The sequence below is a fragment of the Procambarus clarkii genome, chromosome 6 (assembly GCF_040958095.1).
Source record: "Procambarus clarkii isolate CNS0578487 chromosome 6, FALCON_Pclarkii_2.0, whole genome shotgun sequence".
Classification (NCBI taxonomy): domain Eukaryota; kingdom Metazoa; phylum Arthropoda; class Malacostraca; order Decapoda; family Cambaridae; genus Procambarus; species Procambarus clarkii.
In genome coordinates this window covers 8,725,965-8,746,989 of record NC_091155.1, presented here as the reverse complement: position 1 = coordinate 8,746,989, position 21,025 = coordinate 8,725,965, and the positions used below count along the sequence as shown (strand labels likewise).

General features: G+C 46.5%; 1 protein-coding gene across 2 annotated transcripts in view; it reads right to left on the bottom strand.

The window, feature by feature from the left end:
• LOC123753491 (serine racemase) overlaps positions 1-21,025 on the bottom strand; it is an 86,825-nt gene that overhangs the window by 10,859 nt on the left and 54,941 nt on the right. For both annotated transcript variants that reach the window (XM_045735477.2, XM_045735476.2), the window contains exon 6: positions 1,881-1,999. In XM_045735477.2, coding sequence (XP_045591433.1) covers positions 1,881-1,999 — 119 coding nt within the window. The remainder of the gene's footprint in view (positions 1-1,880; positions 2,000-21,025) is intronic.

Genomic DNA, 21,025 nt, shown 5'->3' with positions numbered 1-21,025 from the left:
CTTTGACCGACTTGCAGTAAATTGCGCATCGCATCATATGATGCTTTGACCGACTTGCAGTAAATTGCGCATCGCATCATATGATGCTTTGGAGTACTACGCCAGATTTAAACGGCCCGCGGATACACAGGGTTCACCACACCTTCATCAGGGCTCTTGTAAACAGACGCCATTTTTTTTTTTAAATTTTGGGCCAAATTCCTGGGTGTAAGGGGCCTCAGTATTGAGTGAGCTACCAAGCCTGACGCACGCAGCATGAGCTCACAGCGCTGCTGTTCAGCTTGTGACCACAGCATCGCCTAAAAATGCCATAATATACTTGTTCGTGCTATTATGTAGCGGTGATATTATTACAGAAGACCCCTGACTGTGATAAAACTGACCAGGGTTCTGATAATAGCAGGATTGTGGTGATATTTAGCGCTGTGCTCGATGGAGGGAGGAGTAATGCTGTGGGAGGGAGGGTGGTGGCGATGTCTTCTGACTGTGTGTGGCCACCTTTTATTGACTGCACTCACCATACCAGCCTAGTGGTTCGCTATGATGAACACAAATGTAGATACTTATATATAACGTGTGTATGAACAGCAAGAGTAGGAGGTTGGGAGCCACCATTTTGGTGAGGGCGGTGGCGTCGTCTGCACGATTTATCATGTTGTTTACTGTTCTTGTTTCACACGATGGTCTTAGGGCACCATACCAGTTTACTTGTACAAGTATGGTGAATAAAACAGGTAGATATTTATATATAATGTGTGTATATAGCGTAATAACACCACAAACAGTATTGTTGGAGAAATATTAGTGCGTCTGGCCTTGAGGTCGATAGCAATCAGCTGACTGTGTGAGTAGCTACGTCTTTGTGCCTTTACTCACCATACAAGCTTAGATGTACAGTTATGGTGAACAAAACATGTAAATACTTATATATAACGTCTGTATATAAAAGCAAAAACAGTATGGTGGGTGGAGAATGGTGGCAAGTCAGGTGAGGTGAGGGAGGGAGGGAGTGGCAGCCAGTGGCGGGCTGCCACTGCCGCTGCCACTGCCACTCAGCATGCCAACTTAGTGGTTCGTTATGGTGAACAAAACATGCAGAAACTTATATATAACCTGTGTATATAGTGTAATAACTGACAAAGTATTTGTTCACTGTTTGATGAACATAATTGAATCAACAATATGCACACCATATTTTTGAGTACAGCGATGATTCACTCATTTTATTATATAAATATATCACACTACACACTATTGAATAATATTACAGCAAAAAAACTACGAAAAATCAATCAGAGACATTGAAATAATTAGGTAATTATCTCTTTGTGGCAACTCCGGCCTGAAAGCTGGCGAGCAACAGACCGCCTGGGACGCACGCTGAGTCAGCGCCTGTTTTTTGCCAGACTTCCCCGCTCTATAGCGGGCAATATATGCCACTTATGATTTTTTTATTATTTTTTCCCATGATCAGTTATACTAATTAACAGGTTAGGAAGAATTTTTTTTTTTTTTTTTTTTTTTGTATGCACCTGTGGGTGTCAAATGGTATATAGCCATGCGCCATTTAAAGGTTAAATAAATGTAATGCATGCACTTTGGTTGTTTCTTGAGTCCTGCCAATGCAAAAATATGGTACCGGTCCCACGTGGTCATTCTTGTGTTTGAAGTGTGTATAAATGCCCACTGGTTCTACATCCCTAGTTTAAAGTAACATACCTATACAGTACTGTAAATAAGAAATTAAGGACAGGTTTCATGCGTTCGTACTCTAGGGTACGGCTTACAAACTTCGTGACCTTATACTCTAAACAAAAATTACTACAAGACTGACTTAAAATAAAGCATTGAAACAGATAGGGATCACGTTGCTTTGTTACCTGTTGAGTGCGAATAGCATCAGCAACCGAATCAATGAACTTTGGAGGATTAGGCCACAATCGCTGCTTGCTTTCCAGGCATTTCTGTAGCTGCTTCCCAAAAGGCTCAACAGGATACACTAATGAAATAGAAATCACACATTTCCAGACATTACAAATATAAGACAAAAATAGTGTTGGCAAAACACAATATGCAAACAATAATGAGACTGACCAATTCTGCTGATAAAGAGGTAGCAATGCAGAAAACAGAAAACTTGGTCAATAGATAAAAAATAACACATTTAAAATAAATATAGTTAATGAGTGGGATTTTATTTTCAGTTTGTAGAAATTATAGTTTTAGTAAATTTTCCCCTGACCTTTGATGCAAAGCAAACTTAACCAACATCTCTTACAACTAGTACCAAATTTTTTTTTTAAATTCACCACATAGATGTGATGTTAATGAAAGAATTTTTTTTCTGATAGGTGATTAGAAAGCATTTGACCCATCATATTTTCAGAACTTTTATGATAATGGAAGTTAATACTGCTGTAAAGCAGGCTATCTTTGGAATAACTGCACAGTCCTATGTGTAATCAAGTACAGTGCCTCACAGAATTCCTCACAAATCAGTGACATCTGACATCATGGTTGTGATCATCATTATAAGAAAGATTCAACTTCCAAGCATAACCTTGACAATATGTTGGCAACAATGTGCTCCTTCATAAATAGTAGAGGGCCAAGTTCAGGCATGGAAGAACAAGCATTATAAGACACAGCACATGCACCACCCTAGTGAAGTGTCGTCTTTAGCCCCCGTACTGCACTCACCGAGATATCTCCTTTGATGGGTGGTGCGATCACAAAAATATTTAATTTCATATAACTGTAGACTTTGGATGTTTATACAGTGTTCTCTAAATGTGCCTCCAGCACTTCTATTCTTCATTGGCTCTATTCTGCATTTCTTACCATATTATTCACTCCAGTATGTTGTCATTTAATTGGTTCTGGCACTGAAGCATCCAAATGTTTTGGAGTTGGGTCTGGGTTTAGCTCGGGATGTAGCTTGGCCTTCGTTAAGTGGTTTCGTTCAAGTCAATAACAGGTAGATGAGCCTTCCAGTTCTGCTGGGGTTTTGAAGTGCTCGCCTTCACCGCTGACCCCTTGCCCCGAGCCTTCTCCTTGGGAGGACACCTTTCTGTCTCGGGTGTTGGGCAAGGACTTCAGCTCTGCCCCGAGGCCTCCATGGCAAGTTTCCAAGGACCAGAGGGGACCCTGAGGAGTGCTCTTGAAAAAAGGATAATAATTTTTATTATCCCCCTTTCCGTGTATGAATTGGATCATTCGGTTGCCCTCCCTTGGATTTGTTCCCAAGTCCCATTAGGTGAAATGGATTCGTTGTTTTTCTGTAGGTTTCTGTCCTCCTGTGCTGCACCTTCTGTGGTTCGTACATATTTGCTTCAGTACCTCCTGTGGAGTTTGGAACTCTTTGTCAATGATGGTCCCAGTTTCTTTTGAAATCTGATCTATCTCTGCTTTTTGGATGCAGTTTGTAGTCTCGATCTCGTCCTGGTTGACTGGCAAATCTCTCCTTTCCTTTGGGTCTTGGCAGGGAGGGAGGGGGGGTCTGTCTTTCACACATGCATCACTGGCAGGAGGTTAGCTCCGTCTTTCAGGTGCTTCTAAGTAAGAGTTCAATTTGCCTCTCTTCAGTCCTGCCTATTTGCTTTGGCACTTCCCATGGATGTGGGCAAGTGGCAGCAAGTGCAGCTGCCTGTTTCCGGGCTCTTACTGCAGATTGCTGAGCATCTTTGCGAGAATGTGGTACCACTGGGGTCCGCTCCGGGTGTGGAGGCTGTGTGGCACAAGGTTCTGGCTCCTGTTGGCCTTGCCCAAGGTGCTCCCCCCCCTTTCGTTCGAGAGGCAGCAGTGGTGTTTTATTTGGGCCACCTCACATGTCAGCAGGCTGTGCTGGCCCATTCTATAGATTTGATGTGGTTTCTTACCCTTGTGGCCATTTCCCCATTTTTTCCTCTCCTCTTTCCCGAGAATATTGTAGCCGAGATGCTTCAGCAGCGGCTTTATCATGCTATCCCATTGATCAGGTGTTGCTTGAAAGATTCTGTCTCCTTTCAGAGGTGATCCAGTTCGGTCGGGTGGGGACCTCGCCTGTTGTTGGTCGACATAGGTTCTAGGGTGGGGCAAGTTCCCAGGCCACTGCATTACCTGAAGACTTCCTCCTCCACTCAACATTGCAATCGTGGGTGCAGTCTAGTTTTGCTCAGGGCTTGTGCTGGCATTTTTGCAGTTTATCCTCACACAACCTATGTATTATGTGAGAAATCTTTAAAGAATTCTGATAAAGTAGGAGATCTAGGGGTGGTTCTAGATAAAAAACTATCACCTGAGGACCACATAAAGAATATTGTGCGAGGAGCCTATGCCACGCTTTCTAACTTCAGAATTGCTTTTAAATACATGGATGGCGATATACTAAAGAAATTGTTCACGACTTTTGTTAGGCCAAAGCTAGAATATGCAGCGGTTGTGTGGTGCCCATATCTTAAGAAGCACATCAACAAACTGGAAAAGGTACAAAGACATGCTACTAAGTGGCTCCCAGAACTGAACGGCAAGAGCTACAAGGAGAGGTTAGAGGCATTAAATATGCCAAAACTAGAAGACAGAAGAAAAAGAGGTGATATGATCACTACATACAAAATAGTAACAGGAATTGATAAAATCAATAGGGAAGATTTCCTGAGACCTGGAACTTTAAGAACAAGAGGTCATAGATTTAAACTAGCTTAACATAGATGCCGAAGAAATATAAGAAAATTCACTTTTGCAAACAGTGGTAGACAGTTGGAACAAGTTAGGTGAGAAGGTGGTGGAGGCCAAGACTGTCAGTAGTTTCAAAGCGTTATATGACAGAGTGCTGGGAAGACGGGACACCACGAGCGTAGCTCTCATCCTGTAACTACACTTAGGTAATTATACTGTTGTGGTGTCAATCTGGCCTGTTTTGCTATCACCTGGTACCATGATTTGTGGGCGTTTCAGGTAGTTTCTCATGGTCTTTGGTGGAGCTGTTCAGCCTTTTCTTCCGTTTTTTAGGGGTCGGGTCAGTTGGGTCAGGAGGCCTCCTGGCACCGTGTTTGGTCATTGCTGACTAGTTGGCGTTGGGTGCGGTCAAGTGACCTCATCTCTTTGGTGGGTATCCTGGCTGTTCCCAATCCCAAAGCAGGATTCAGCAGATCTCTGGAACATCCTTGATCTTTTGTGTTTAAACAGTTTCATTCCCTGCCCGACCTACTGCATGACCACATTGTCTCACATTTGCCTGCAATTACAGGGTGAAGCATAGTGTTCCTGGGCCTCCAGGACATGGACTGACATATATATTCCTCCAAGGTTCAGGACTGGTTATTTTTTGTCATGGGGCATCATGCTTACCACTTCAGGGTTGTTCCCTTCAACTTGAACTTGTCCCCCCTGCTTGTTTCCCAGGCCAGCACAGGTTGTTGTGGCCTGGCTGCATTTGTTAGGTGTGTGTGTGTTGGCCTACTGGTGGTAGTTGTTCCAGGTGTTGGTCAGTCAGTCTGGAGTCGTCCTGAGGGAGGGTGATCTTTCTGGTTTCTTGGTGGCCAGCTATGGGTTTTGGTGCCTGTTGTCTGAACCCAAGCAATTTTCAGCCAACCTGTCCTCTTACAAAGTACGTCTGAATTTGGCTGTTTGCCCGTATGGCTGAAAATGGACGTAATTTTAACATGAAAAAAAAAAAAACAGCGTTGAATGTAATGAAACGCCATTTTTTGGGTGAGACCCGGAGGCTCCCCGGAGCTTACTAGGCTGATATGCTAATGTCAGGTTTTGGCATCAGTCATGTGTATGGAGTTCTGTGGGCCTACCGGGGACCACGAGCCAGAACCTGGCCCCCTCAGAGAGGCATTGGGAGCAATGGCCTATAAAACCCCCCCGTGTGGTTGGAAGCATTCTATGTCTGCCATCGACTGGGTCAAGCACCCAGAAAAGTAAGCATCCCAAAACAAACCCCTATTCTGGTGAAAATATTGCTACCAAAAGCCGAACAAGTGGATAGAACTCCCCTAAAAGAAATGAGCAAACGAGCATGACGTTACACGTTGCCACGCTGCTGTCTGCGCAGCTCTCCCCTCCCCGGGAAGGGGAGGGGGAAGGGGGAGCCCCCAGACCCCTTGTGCCGGCTATCTACCCTTCAGTTCTGAGGCTGGATGTCAAAACACGCAAAAACCGCCGACCGGAGGGAAGGAGGGAGGGATGCCGGGTAGCCTCTGGGTTTCACCCAGAAAATGGCGTTTCATTACATTCGACGTTGGTTTTCTTGGGGGAGCCCCTGTGGGTCTCTGGAGCTAACTACCCACAGAGGAAAGTAGAGGGACGTACCCGGAAGGCGGTCGCTGCTCATTCCTCAACTCGAAGTCGAGACAACTGGCTGCAACCACCGACCCAAAGCGACACAGGTCTGTTTAGCCCCAGGAACGTTCCATGAGATAACGAGAAGCCAGGACTCTGTTCGACCGCCAAAATCCCTGCACCTGAATGTCAGCCCAGGACATGTTGCCAAAAACGGCGGCAAGAACAGCGAACTTGCAATCATCATGGGTACGGGAATAGACTGCAGGCTGGCTAGCCTTAATTACCCCCGCGGATGACCAGGGAGACCCGCACCCGCGAACAAGAAAGAAGGGAAACCAGACACAAAACACGATGCACCCCCGGCCCGACCAATCAAGCATCAACAACTGAAAGACCCCTCTGGAAAGCAGCAGTCTCATTCTTTGCCAGAAAAGGAGATGGTTGCAGACGAACAAGCCTATCGCCACGACTGAAGGAGCAGAAAACCCCTGCGCCAGAAGAGAGCATGAAGCACTCCGACCCGACCCCCAGAGGCCAATGCCAACAGAAAGAGAGATTCCGAGAAACAAACCTGAATCGAAGGGGTCATAACAAACTGTGGAGAAGATGAAAAAGAGAGCACCCTGCCCAACAACCATGACAGCTCAGGCGGCGCATGAGCAGGTCGGAGGAGATCAACGCACGAGACAGCTTACAAAACGGCACAGATGTAACATCAATACAAAGCAAGCAAGCTGAAGCGGCTCCGCCAGCGCCACACGACACAAGGCGACAGTATGGGGAAAGATGACGGCCCCAATCCCCAACAAGAGAAGGACAAGACCACGCCAACAAATGCAGCTACCTAAGAAGGGACAGAAAGAAAAGGAAGGACTGCCAAAAATCCCCACACACCGCCAAGAAGAAGCATGCAGGTGGGACACCATCAACGAAGCCACCCGATCACCAACTGAAGGTGAGAGACTCGAGGCAGAACCGAACCACCCCCGCCATGGGCCAAATGAGCCTATGAAGAGGCGGAGCCGTGGGAAGATCTAAGGTGCGACTACAGAGCCAGCAGAGCTGGAAACCCAAGCTGGCAAAGGAGGAGATGGAACGTCTGCCGTACAGAAAAACATCCCGATGCCAGCGAGCCCACCAGGAGATTGGAGATGCTGGGTCCGATGCAAGACTCTAGAGAAGGGACACTGTGAGACCGTGAAAATGCCAACAGGCAGGGGAAGCCAGGAAAACAGGAACCCAAACCTGGCAATAGGAGAGCCAAATGGCACAAAGAAAACACACAATAATGTGTAGGATAAAAAGAGAAAACAGAAAATACAAGAAAAGACCAGAAAAGCCCCAGCACCAACGTCCAGGGACAAGAGCGTAGAAGGAAGATGAGGAACGAAGAAGGCAAGGAGCAAACGAGAATGAAAGGGACATGACCAACAATACACACGGCCGTTGGTCATGTCCCAACAAGCCTCGCCAACAACACACAGCTGTTTGATGTGTCCCAACACAAGACTAAATGGAAAAAAGGGTGCAAAGGTATGCCACCAGACCAGTACCCGAACCAAGGAGTACAAGCTACGAGGATATGATCACTACATTCAAGATCCTCAAAGGACGTGATAGGGCAGAGAAAGATCGACTACGGGACTCCAGGGGCAGTCTCCGTTTGTCTCCAGTAGAAAATAAACGGAACTCATGAGGAAGCGGTGTAGTGGAGGATGATACCACAGCTGCAAGCGTAGATATGATAAGAGCCCAGCAGGCTCATGAACCTGCACATTAGCGATTGACAGGGTGAGAAGCGGGACCAAAAAGCCAGAGCTCAACTCCCGCAAACACCACTAGTGAAGTACAACTAGGTAAGTAAAGAGAATCCAACGTATATGGAAGGGCTAAGCGAGGCACTGCAAGACAGGCAAGGAATGAGTGATCCCGATAAGACCACGAAACACAGGGCCATGACCCCTCTTGCAACCATAACCCAGACGAACGAGGAAGGCTACCTACCTACCTTGAGGCTACCTTGAGGTGCTTCCGGGGCTTAGTGTCCCCGCGGCCCGGTCGTCGACCAGGCCTCCTGGTTGCTGGACTGATCAACCAGGCTGTTAGACGCGGCTGCTCGCAGCCTGACGTATGAGTCACAGCCTGGTTGATCAGGTATCCTTTGGAGGTGCTTATCCAGTTTTCTCTTGAACACTGTGAGGGGTTTGCCAGTTATGCCCCTTATGTGTAGTGGAAGCGTGTTGAACAGTCTCGGGCCTCTGATGTTGATAGAGTTCTCTCTCAGAGTACCTGTTGCACCTCTACTTTTCAACGGGGGTATTCTGTACATCCTGCCATGTCTTCTGGTCTCATGTGGTGTTATTTCTGTGTGCAGGTTTGGGACCAGCCCCTCAATTATTTTCCACGTGTAAATTATTATGTATCTCTCCCGCCTGCGCTCAAGGGAGTACAGATTTAGGCTCTTTAGTCGGTCCCAGTAATTTAGATGTTTTACTGAGTGGATTTTAGCAGTAAAGGATCTCTGCACGCTCTCCAGGTCAGCAATTTCTCCAGCTTTGAAAGGGGCTGTCATTGTGCAGCAGTACTCCACTCTAGAGAGCACAAGCGTTTTGAAAAGTATCATCATCGGTATAGCATCTCTAGTGTGAAAAGTTCTTGTTATCCAACCTGTCATTTTTCTTGCAGTTGTGACGGCTACTTTATTGTGTTCAGGCTCCAGGAAGACTCCAGGAAGAAGCACGGAAGGGCCAAACAAAACGCTACAACCAATCCCCAACATGCATCCACAGTAAGAAAACTGCAGCAAAAGTCATCTCATAACATCCCGACACAGGAACATTTACCCCATAACATACACCCCCACCACTGTACCTTGTAACCTGGTGGAGGTGGGGGCCCCCCTTGCTGGACTCAAGTATGGGCTGGACATGCATAAGAGTAGGAATGGATGGGTATAATAGGAGCTGCTCGTATGGCCCAATAGGCCTGCTGCAGTCACCTGAGTTCCGTATATTCGTATCCAAAAACCACGAACCAGCGCCTGACCGAAAGAGACGCCAGACCCCATAAACTCACCTGCAGAACGTAGGCACGAACGTGTCATGACACAACGTAGACATGAAGATGCCGGGAGCACCGCCAGTGGAAGACGGCAAAGCCACACATGCAGGAGAAGAGTAGGGTAGAGGTGAAGGAGGCACCCCACATCCATACGCAGGGAAAACCCTGCATCCTCCCCATAGCTGCAATCCAGAACACCCTCAGTAGCTATGGAGCTTGGACTGGAGACATGAGAGGAGCGAGAGGCGAAGCACCCAAGAGAAAAGGACGCAGAACACCAGCACACGTGCACACCACCCATATCAAAAACTACCACGGCCCATGCGCAGTCGCAGGGATGCCAGATTTGGTTCGCTAGAAGTCGCGAGCTGAAGAAATAAAAATCACGAATGTGACCATAAACCAGACAAAATATTGTTGGCAATGATTAATTCCCTTTTCAGAGTACACAGGTCAGCTGTGAACAGCAGGCGAAAAGAGTAGGAAGTAGCGAAACATGCATAGCATAGTTCTTCATATGGGCTACAAGTAGCTCAATCGGGCTACAAGGACCCCAATCTGGCAACCCTGCAGTACAGGACAGGAGGTCCAAACCACACAACCTGCTCGGCAGGAAGGCGCCAACAAGGAATATGGAAGAAAATGAGCAGTGCTGAGACAGAGCACGGAGAGAAGATACAATCACGAAAAAACAAAACAGAAACGAAACCCGGGAAGAAGCACGGAGGAGGAGCAACAAACCCTAGAAAGGACCGGAGAGAAGCCACACCGGAAGATGACAGACGTTCCAATAATACAGGAAGAAGCAAAAACCTTCCCGAACCTTCGAGAAGCTATACAAGCAGGCGTAAAGCCCGAAGGCACAGACGCACCCCAAGACCAAAAGTCATGCAGAACCCAGAGAAGAGGGGGAACATGACGGCGTAGATCCATCCCGAGAAGGGCGGAGAAACGGAGAAAAATACCCACCGACAGGAGGGAACCGACGGATCCAAGGGACATGGAACCGAACCTGGGGAGGGGCCGACACCCAACAACTCGTACGGAGAGGGGGGAAGAAAAAACCCCACTTTTTGTAATCGCAAGCCACGCCCAGAGGATAGAAAAACCCCGGCGGGGTCCAACAGGGCCCGAGGCCCCCAAGTCAGCCCCTCACCAGCCCCAGGAACCCACATAGCAAGCACCGGGGCTGAGCTGTCTCCCCCAAAGCCCCAACTTCACAAGAAAAAGCTGGGGCAACCGGAAAAGTACTAAAGAAGGGACCCCACTGGCAGACCCATACAACACATCTGGAGGAACAGGCTCGAATGCCTCCGTCGCTACCTCGGAAGGGGAAATCCCCAAGACCGCCCGAGTCTCAAGACCATCGAAGCCCCGCTCCGACCCCGAACCCACAAATGGTAAGGATCCGGATGCAGGGAGGAAAGGGGGGGGGGGGGGGACCAGACTAGATCACAACAGGGGAAAGACGAGGGGGCATGGAAGGAAACAAAACCGAAGAGACCGACACCCCAAGCCCCGTCACACCAACCAAAAACAGGGCAGCCTTTGGGCTTCCAGGGGAGCAAACAACCAAGCGCGTTGCCACCACCGAAATTCAACGTGCAACGCCCGTGCTGCCTGCACCCGCATAGTCAGCAGAAGACTGGGTAATCGAGCCACAAACAAGCAACAAAACTCACAGGGCTCTGGGTCGAAGGTGCCACTGACCCCACAGGCAGCAGATGGAGGCAAAAATAGTTAGAGTCACCCTGAGACAAGGATACAGAGCAATCCTCGAACTCGCACAAAGCGAAGGGGGAGGGGAACTCCAGGGTCAAATCCATTGGACCCGCGCGTCCCCGTGGGGATTCCCAGGGACCCTGAGACGGAACTCACGTTCAGGGAAGCCCAGGCAGGGTACTGCTAACTGGCACCCAAGTCTACCAAACAACTTTCTAAGAACTGAACCCCCAGGACGTGTACACTCATGGAAGACCTAGTAAGGGAAACCAAAGGAAGAAGGAAGAGTACTTAGTACACAGGGGGGCAAGAACCAAGGCAGACAAAAAAAAAAAAAAAAGAAAATCTCACAAGAGGACAACGTACCCAGGCGGAACAGAGCCGGCCGCTATGATTGGTGAAAACAAGCTGTGCAGTACTCTGCGCCCCTACCAGTGCAAACTGCTCTTTATCCTAAGGCGAACAAAGGAGACAGAACACCCTCGCACACAAAGGGCGGCTGAAATCTAAGCAGTAAACGGCCTAGCAGAGGCAGAACCCAAGGAACTTGTGGTAGGTGGCCCCAAGCCCCAAGGTCAGTACTTACAGGGCACCTAGGGAAGGAAACCCTAGGCTCATGCAGTCCGAGAACTGGAGAATCACTCCCGCCTCACGCACCACCTAGAAGACAGTCACCACACACTAGGCACAGTGTTGAAACAACCACTGGAGCCAGAGCACACGACCTCAGCCTCTAGCATCAGCCTTAGAACAGAAGGGTGAATAGCCGCTGTGGGGCTCCCCCTTTCTCCTCCCGGGGAAGGGGGAGCTGAGCAGACAGCAGTGCGGTGATGTGTGATGTCATGCTCGTTTGCTCGTTTCTTTTATAGGAGTTCTATCCACTTGTTCAGCTTTTGGTAGCAATATTTTCACCAGAATAGGGGTTTGTTTTGGGATGCTTACCTTTCTGGGTGCCTGACCCAGTTGATGGCAGACATAGAATACTTCCAACCACACAGGGGGTTTCTATAGGCCATTGCTCCCCATGCCTCTCTGAGGGGGCCAGGTTCTGGCTCGTGGTTCCCAGTAGGCCCACAGAACTCCATACACATGATTGATGCCAAAGTCTGACATTAGCATATCAGCCTAGTAAGCTCCGGGGAGCCGACTGGACTCCCCCCAGAAAAAACCCAGCGTTGAGTGTAATGAAACGCCAGTTTCAAGGCGAGACCCGGAGGCTTCCCTGGAGCTAAACAGGCTGATATGAATGTATTAAACCCTGGCATCAGTCAATGTGCATGGAGTTCTAGGTCTATAAGTGACCACGAGCCAGAACCTGGGCCACCTCAAAGAGGTTCGAGGAGCAGTGGCCTATAGAAACTCCCGTGTGGTTGGAAGCATTCTATGTCTGCCATCGACCGGGTCAAGCACCCAGAAAGATAAGCACCCCAAAACAAACCCTTATTCTGGTTAAAATGTTGCTACTAAAAGCCAAACTAGTTGTCAGAACTCCCCAAGTGAAAACGAGCAAACGAGCATGACGTCACCACGTCACTGTGCTGTGGGAACCGACCTGTGAGATTTATATTTATTTAATTTATATGAATTTATATTTACGTTAATTTATATACTTCGATAGCAATTTGTATAATGATAAGTGGACTGTATTTCTGCAATAATCTCATAATCTCACAAATCGATCCTCTACACATTAGGGGGGGGTTTATATTAATTAAATATATATGCAGCCAATCAAACTACAGTAATAGACTACATACATTGAAGAGGTTCCTTATCTTATAGTACAGCAGGTTAGTCCACCAGGTATAACTAGGGTGTAGACACCAAATTATCCTCTTTGAGGTAGCTTCCATCACCCAGTAACTGGTGCACAAAATCTTGCTTCCTCGTCTTGACCTGTCAAAAGTGCGCTAGCTGTGAAGCCAGAATCCAATATATGACAGGTATATCAGAGAAAACTGTACATGGAACAATAAAGACCTGGCTTAATTACCTTTAGTTTGAGGCTCCCACGTGCTCTAACCGGGTCACCCTATATAATGACATTAATGGCCATAAATGAAAATAAACGGGTTTCGGAAAGAACACTTAACTTGAATTTGTTGACAGCGTGTTGAAAATGGTACACCTTTGGTTTCCATAACACTACGTCCAAGTAAAATTAACAGGAGCCGTATTTGCTCCCGTGTGCCTCTGGTCTAGTATCAACAATGGCTGCCCCCTCACCACTGACGCCTGGCTTACATTGTCCACATGACAGAAAGTGATAGAAGGGTCACATTTACTCTACTTTAATATTGATAATTAAGTTAATTTATATAAGATGTTTTTATAATGGTAAAGTCCAAAGACTAATGTATTTAAGAATAATTCCCACCATAATAGGTGGAGAATATAATAGTATGTGGTGATGATATCCCGTTTTCTTTAGACGGTAATTCCACTACAAGTTACGTTTTCTATGGTTAACTTGTTGGTAATACAGCAGCAATTATCTGTATGATATATTAAATGGTGTCGGATTTTCCGACATAATTCCCCAGGGGGCTGCTCACGGGTCGAAGTCCTATTTAGAACAGACGAACACCGATACTCCTCCTTCGAATTATTAGATTAATTTGATGTTAGTAGTTAGTAATCACACATTTGTGCGTCTGTTCGTACAGGACGGATGTCCCGTACTAGAGTTGTAGGGGTTAGAAGTCTAATGCGATTTCATTTCCCTGTCAACTCTTGAAAGGCTAATATTCAAGCCTTATACATATTATTTAACCCAGAAGACTGAATGTGATCAAGTACTACAGTCAAGTATGATTCAGGGACTGCAGTGAGATCAGTGACATTAGATATAACTTGAAGTTTCTTCAGGTAACTGGTCACTGATATATTAACACTGAGGCCCATGGAATACATCTTGATTAAATAATAAATGTATCAAATCAGTCATCAGATTTATTGGGGTTTAATTTAGTTAATTGATTCAGAAGATTGAATAGCTCATCATTGAAGTAAAGTATGGTTCTGAGACTGCAGTGGGTTCAGTGACATTGGTCACAGTGACTTGTAGCTGTTTAGGCTACTGTTCACTGATTTGCCACTGAGGCCTCATGAACTCATCTTCAGCTTTAAATGATGATACTAACATCAACCTCTGTTGGTATAGTCAGCTGTAATCTCCTTAGTATAATGCTACTGGAGAAATATAATCAGCTGACAAATTTAGATTTCTATTGGTATTGTTTATCTGCAGGCATAGGTCTCCCCAGGCTGGATACTGGGCCTGAGAGTAATTTACCTCTTGCAGAGTTTAACATGGTTATACCCTGATATTTAGTAGGGCTACCGATGAATCGATGGCAATAGTCTGTCCCAACAAGGAGACCGAAGTCGGTGAGGTGATCAGACTTAATATTATCTGCCAATTTTATTCCTCTATTTCTCAGGAATTTGGCTGTTGATCTCAGACCTTGAACTTGTAGGTCTACTGGTATTTTGTCCACCACAATGGCTTGTACGCGACAGACGTACCTGCCTAAACGTACTGATGGTTGTACCACCTGGTAGACTTGAGGTCCTGCATCTGTTACAAACCCTGAGATGTTGAATGACGTCTGGGCTACAGGCCTTAATTGTAGTTCATCTGCCAACTTTTTAGTGACAAATGTTCTCTGGGATCCTTGGTCAAACAACCCACGGGTATGGACCTTGGCCCTCTTATTCAGGATGGTAATTTGGGCAGTAGGCAAAGTCGTATTACCTTTAGACTTTGCCGATTGGACACTCTTTGTTTGTTGCACCTTGCAGTACTGTACTGTGGTGGGAATGCTATCTTCCACCTTGGGGTTTGGAGACGTTGTTTTGGTGTCTCTGCACAATGCTGCATGGTGCTGACCTTTGTTACACCTATTACAGGTGTGTAATTGGGTATCACAATCCTTGATGTTATGTTTCCTGAGGCACCTCGTGCAATGTTGCAAATCTTTGAGTCGCTCAACACGGGCGTCACTATCAGGAAAATTAGGGCAGTGGTACATTGAATGTTTCTCATTGCAGAACAAACATGTTCCATAGCTTCCTGTACCCTTTGGTGTCACGTTCTTGGGTGACACAGTAACTACTGTATAGGCTTGGAGGGTCCCACTGCATATACGCCCACACTGCTACTGTTCCACTTTGGTGTTGAATTATATTGTCTAGATTGATTTGGAGTACCTTTGGTACTCTGTGGTTTACTATTATTGGTTTCTGAGGGTTTACTTGGTGGTTTTAATTTGTCATGTGTTCGTAATTGATGAACTACTGACTTTAAACCTTCAGATATTTCATTCATGGATAAGATACTTTTATTGTAATGAGCACTCATTTGTCTCAATATGTCCCTAGGTATTTTCTCCTGGACAATTATTTTCAAGACCCACTCAGCCCCGTTTGTATCTGCTGTCAGGCTGAGGGCATTGATCAATGATTCTATCTCCAGCTTGAAGACTTGGAGTGAATCAGCTGAAGCCTCCGGTGGGGGTAAATGCAACAGCTCATGAACTAAATGTGATGTTCTTACTTCTGGATCAGCATAATTATCCTTGAGGAGTTTTACTGCCAGATCATAGCCGTCATTAGTTAATCTCAGATGGGATACTACTGTTTTAGCCTCACCTGATAATTGGCCTTGCAAATAAGAGAATTTACTACTCTTTGGTAAAGATTGTTTTGAGTCTACAAGGTCAACGAATTTGTTCCAAAATTCGTCCCAATCTTCCTCATCTTTTCCTGAGAAAGTGGGTAAATTAATTGGAGGGAGTCGAGCTTCTGCTTGACTCGTATTAGATGCAACTGTTGTTGTTGTTGCTGTTGCCTTGTTCTGGGCAATTAATTTGACATAATTCTGTAACGTGGCCTGAGTTTGATCTTCATAATTCGCAAGATCAACCATAATGTCGTCTATTTCTGTTTCTGATAAATTGGTGTTGGCAAGTTCAGCCACATATGTTGCTATTTGGCATTTGATTTGCTCAAATTTACCTGCAGCTGCTTGATAATAGCTTTCCAGGTCAGCATAATCAACTTGAGATTGTTGTGACAAATCTTCACATTTCTTGATCTGTCTTGTTAAGTGGCCTTTAAGACCTGCAAGGGTTCTTTTCATTCTCCCTGCATTATCCATACTGGCTCGTTGGTGAAGCCTTGTGGGACTTGTACTTGGGCTGCTCATAATACTGAACAAACACTAATGGTAGCCTAGGGTAAAATGCACTCACTAGGCAATAATCCTACCTCTACTAGAGGTTAGCACTTAAAATTAATACACATTATATATATATACAATCATACACACTAATGATTTGAGTGATAAACCAGTGTCACTGGAAGTACCTTTAGGTTAGCTCTTCTATATCACCCTAGGATGGTAGAGACACTAATTAATCACTCAAAGGTGTAATGATCATAAGTAAATTATTATATATACAACTCAATTCGAGTTGATAAAAATTACACCCAAAATAGGGTCTGGACCATTCATTAATGGTGTTAGGTTGATCAATATAGTACAACTGACTATGGTAATAATGGGACTAGGATGAACGATAATAGTTCAACTAGTCAGTGTTAATATCCTACCCTGTTGTGGGTTGGCAATTAGTAAATATTATACTGTGATCACTAGTGCAATATATTAAATAATTCTCTATTTTGGAGAAATAATATACACAATTATTGATAATAGCCTCTTAATTAGCCTCTATGAAACTTCTAATATTATCTAGAAGTATTAAATATTATTAGTGACCTCGCGAAATAAAGTCCACAAAATTCGTAGATAATCTCTCGCGAAATTTAACACCACGAAATCCGTGAACAATATCGCGAAGACACAGTCACTAATTTGGCTGGCTTCAATATTAGCGCTGTCATTTCACGAAGTAACACGCCACCAAATATCTGTGGGTGTGCATGAAACCGCTGACGAAGCTGAACTCAGTTGAGGGGGGCTCCTGAACTCCCACGAGGCGCTGTCTTTGACTGGCTGGCCTTTGTTTAAATCACACTGCACTAGTTTATTTAATTAATCCACTGGTTAACTGGTTCATCCGGTACTAAGATGACCAAATGTGGGTTCAAAGGATCAAATAATCCGTCATCCGGTTCGAAGATGACCAATTAATGTGGGAACCGACCTGTGAGATTTATATTTATTTAATTTATATGAATTTATATTTACGTTAATTTATATACTTCGATAGCAATTTGTATAATGATAAGTGGACTGTATTTCTGCAATAATCTCATAATCTCACAAATCGATCCTCTACACATTAGGGGGGGTTTATATTAATTAAATATATATGCAGCCAATCAAACTACAGTAATAGACTACATACATTGAAGAGGTTCCTTATCTTATAGTACAGCAGGTTAGTCCACCAGGTATAACTAGGGTGTAGACACCAAATTATCCTCTTTGAGGTAGCTTCCATCACCCAGTAACTGGTGCACAAAATCTTGCTTCCTCGTCTTGACCTGTCAAAAGTGCGCTAGCTGTGAAGCCAGAATCCTATATATGACAGGTATATCAGAGAAAACTGTACATGGAACAATAAAGACCTGGCTTAATTACCTTTAGTTTGAGGCTCCCACGTGCTCTAACCGGGTCACCCTATATAATGACATTAATGGCCATAAATGAAAATAAACGGGTTTCGGAAAGAACACTTAACTTGAATTTGTTGACAGCGTGTTGAAAATGGTACACCTTTGGTTTCCATAACACTACGTCCAAGTAAAATTAACAGGAGCCGTATTTGCTCCCGTGTGCCTCTGGTCTAGTATCAACAATGGCTGCCCCCTCACCACTGACGCCTGGCTTACATTGTCCACATGACAGAAAGTGATAGAAGGGTCACATTTACTCTACTTTAATATTGATAATTAAGTTAATTTATATAAGATGTTTTTATAATGGTAAAGTCCAAAGACTAATGTATTTAAGAATAATTCCCACCATAATAGGTGGAGAATATAATAGTATGTGGTGATGATATCCCGTTTTCTTTAGACGGTAATTCCACTACAAGTTACGTTTTCTATGGTTAACTTGTTGGTAATACAGCAGCAATTATCTGTATGATATATTAAATGGTGTCGGATTTTCCGACATGTGCAGCTGTCTAAGCAACCCTCCCTCCCCTTCCCTAGGAAGGGCAAAGGGGAGCACCAGACCCTCGCGCTGGCAATCCACCATGCAGTTCTGAGGCTGGATGTCAAAAACCATTGAAAAACCACCAATCAGAGGGAGAGAGGGATGCCAGGGAGCCTCCGGGTTTCACCCAGAAACTGGTATTCCATTACATTCAACACTGGTTTTCTGGGGGGAGCCCCTTACCCAAAGACAAAACAAGAGGGACTTACTCGGGAGGCTGTTGGCCCTCACTCCTCAATGCAAAGTCAAAACAACTGGCTGCAATCACAGACCCAATGCAACACAGGCCTGACTAGGCCCAGGAACACTGACAAGGTACCAAGTGGTCAGGACCCTGTTCAACCTCCAAAAACCCTGTGCCCAAATGTCAGCCCAAGACATGTTACAAAAGACGGCAGCCAGCACAGCAAACTGACAAATGACGTGGGCATGAGGATAGACCACAGGCTGGCAGGACCGAATAACCCTGTGGACGACCTGGGAGACCCGAACCCTGGCACAGGGAAGAAGGAAAACCGGGTCAACCCAAAGTGCGTCCCTGGCCGCCGAGGCCATGGTGCTCAGGCAACGGCGAAGAGTCACAACTGGATACAACACATGATGCACTCCCAGCCAAACCAACAAAGCATAAGAAACATCAATCCCGAACGCAGGCAGCAGTGGCTCCACCAGCGCCGCGATATGAGCCGATAGTATTCGGCATAATATGGAACAATCCTGTTCTGGAACAATCATGAAAGGAAGGACAAGACAACCCTATGAGAGACAGAAGTAAACCTACGAAGGGATAAGAAAAAACAGAAGAACTGCCAGGAAACTTCATACTGCCGCCAAGAAGAATCACGCAGGTGGGACACCATCAACGAAGCCACCTGTTCACTATACAAGTGGTGATAGACTCGAGTCAAAAAGACCAGATACGAAGACTCTAGGAGAAGATCGAACCAGCTATGTAATTGACCAGTCCGATCTGCTGAAAAAGGCAGAGCTGTGGGAACACCCTTAAATTCGGATACCAAGCAAGCAGCTCGGATCGCTTGCCAAGGACTGAGGGCTCGGGTAGGTGCCAAGGTACTGAACCCGGAAAAACTCCAAGAGGAAGCCGGCGATGTAGCAGCAAATGCAAGGCACCCGGAGGCCAAACCCAGCGATCGCCAGTGAGGCAGAAGGAACGTCCCCGAAGAAACCAGAACAGCTGACGAAGCCAAACCCGACGTGGCGGGTAGACCATCACAGCAAAGTTCAGGCTCCCACACAAACCCTCGAGCAACCATCGGGTGACCCGGGAGCTTCCCAGAAATAGGCGAAGGCAGAGCCTTTGCCTATTTCACTGCGGCTAAAGCAGAGCCTCCAGAGAGAGAGACAAGGAAGCAGTCTGAGAGTCCCACACAAAACCCAGCCAAGACCGAACCTGAGAAGGAACCAGATGGGACTTCCTCCAGTTCGCCAGGAACTTGAACCCGGCGAGCTAGGAAAGAACCAAATCCCCTGTGAGCACACACGCGGTCTTGCTGGGAGCCCATACTCCTACCTTCGTCGAGGCAGACCAGAACCCGTACCCCTAATAGATGCAGACAGGGGTCACAATGACCCTAGTAAGGCGTGTGAATATGCGAGGTACTAGATTAAAGCCAAATGGAAGGCAACGAAAGGGGTAAGCCTAACACCCCACAGCAAAACCGAGCTGATCCCTGAACCCTGGATGAAATGGGACGTGCCAATACGCATCCCAGAGGTCCAGGGACATCATCCAAGCGCCTGGCTCCAAGAGGAGACGGACCTGGGTCAGAGCAGTCATCCAAAAAGAGGGGCAATAGACCCCCAGGGGTTCAGACGGGACAAGTCCAGAATGAACCACAGGTCCGTGCAGTCTCATTTCGGAACCAGGTGGAAAACCCCACCTGAGGGACGAGGTTGTTTCGATCAATTCCAAGCGAATCCACTCTGAGATGAACCGACAGAGTGCAGGAGAAGAGGCCTGCCCCGCCAACCCTAAACTTCTAGAAGGAGGAGGGTCCACCCAACACCATCGAAGGTTGCACGAAACGACCCGAAAGGCCCAGAAATCGTGAGACCATGCATGAGCAAACAGCGTAAGCTTCCCTCCCCATCGCCCTGTCAATGGGATCAACTGCGAAAGGACCGACACCCCTCAGATGATCCTGACCTCCTCACAGAGCGAACACCTCCAAAGAGCCAGAGCTCAACCCCCGCAAACACAACTAGGCGAGTACCTCGCTGACCAGACGAAGACAGTTCCGAAGGTTGCGCCGGTTCCAAAACTGGAACCACTGGCCTACTACGACAGGAGGAACCCCGAGCTCTGGCACTACCCTTTTGGGAAGAGCCCCCATGGGCTCCTATCCCTGGAAAACCAACAAGTCGGACACGCGACGACAACTGGAAGAAGTTGTCTGCAGATACTGCACCACCACAGACTCTGCAAATAGGAAAGGACGAAATGGCGAAGAAAATCTGAGACCCAGTGTCCAAGCGGATTCCACGGAGGTAGCAAGCACTGCCTGCCGATACGCAAGACGGGAAGCAAAAACAGCAACACCGCATCCCACAGGATCGGCGCGAACAGCTTCAAAAGAGCAAACGACGTGCACATCGCCAAGACCAATGCACCAGACCCAGGATCGACCCCAAGTGCCTCCACGTCCTCCTCAAGCCAGTTCAAGGCCAGCACAAGAAGGGAAAGGAACTGCAAGACCTCTGCCAACAGGCCATGGGCACGCAAGTCCTCAGCAATGAGGGCAGCCAACAGGGTGGAAC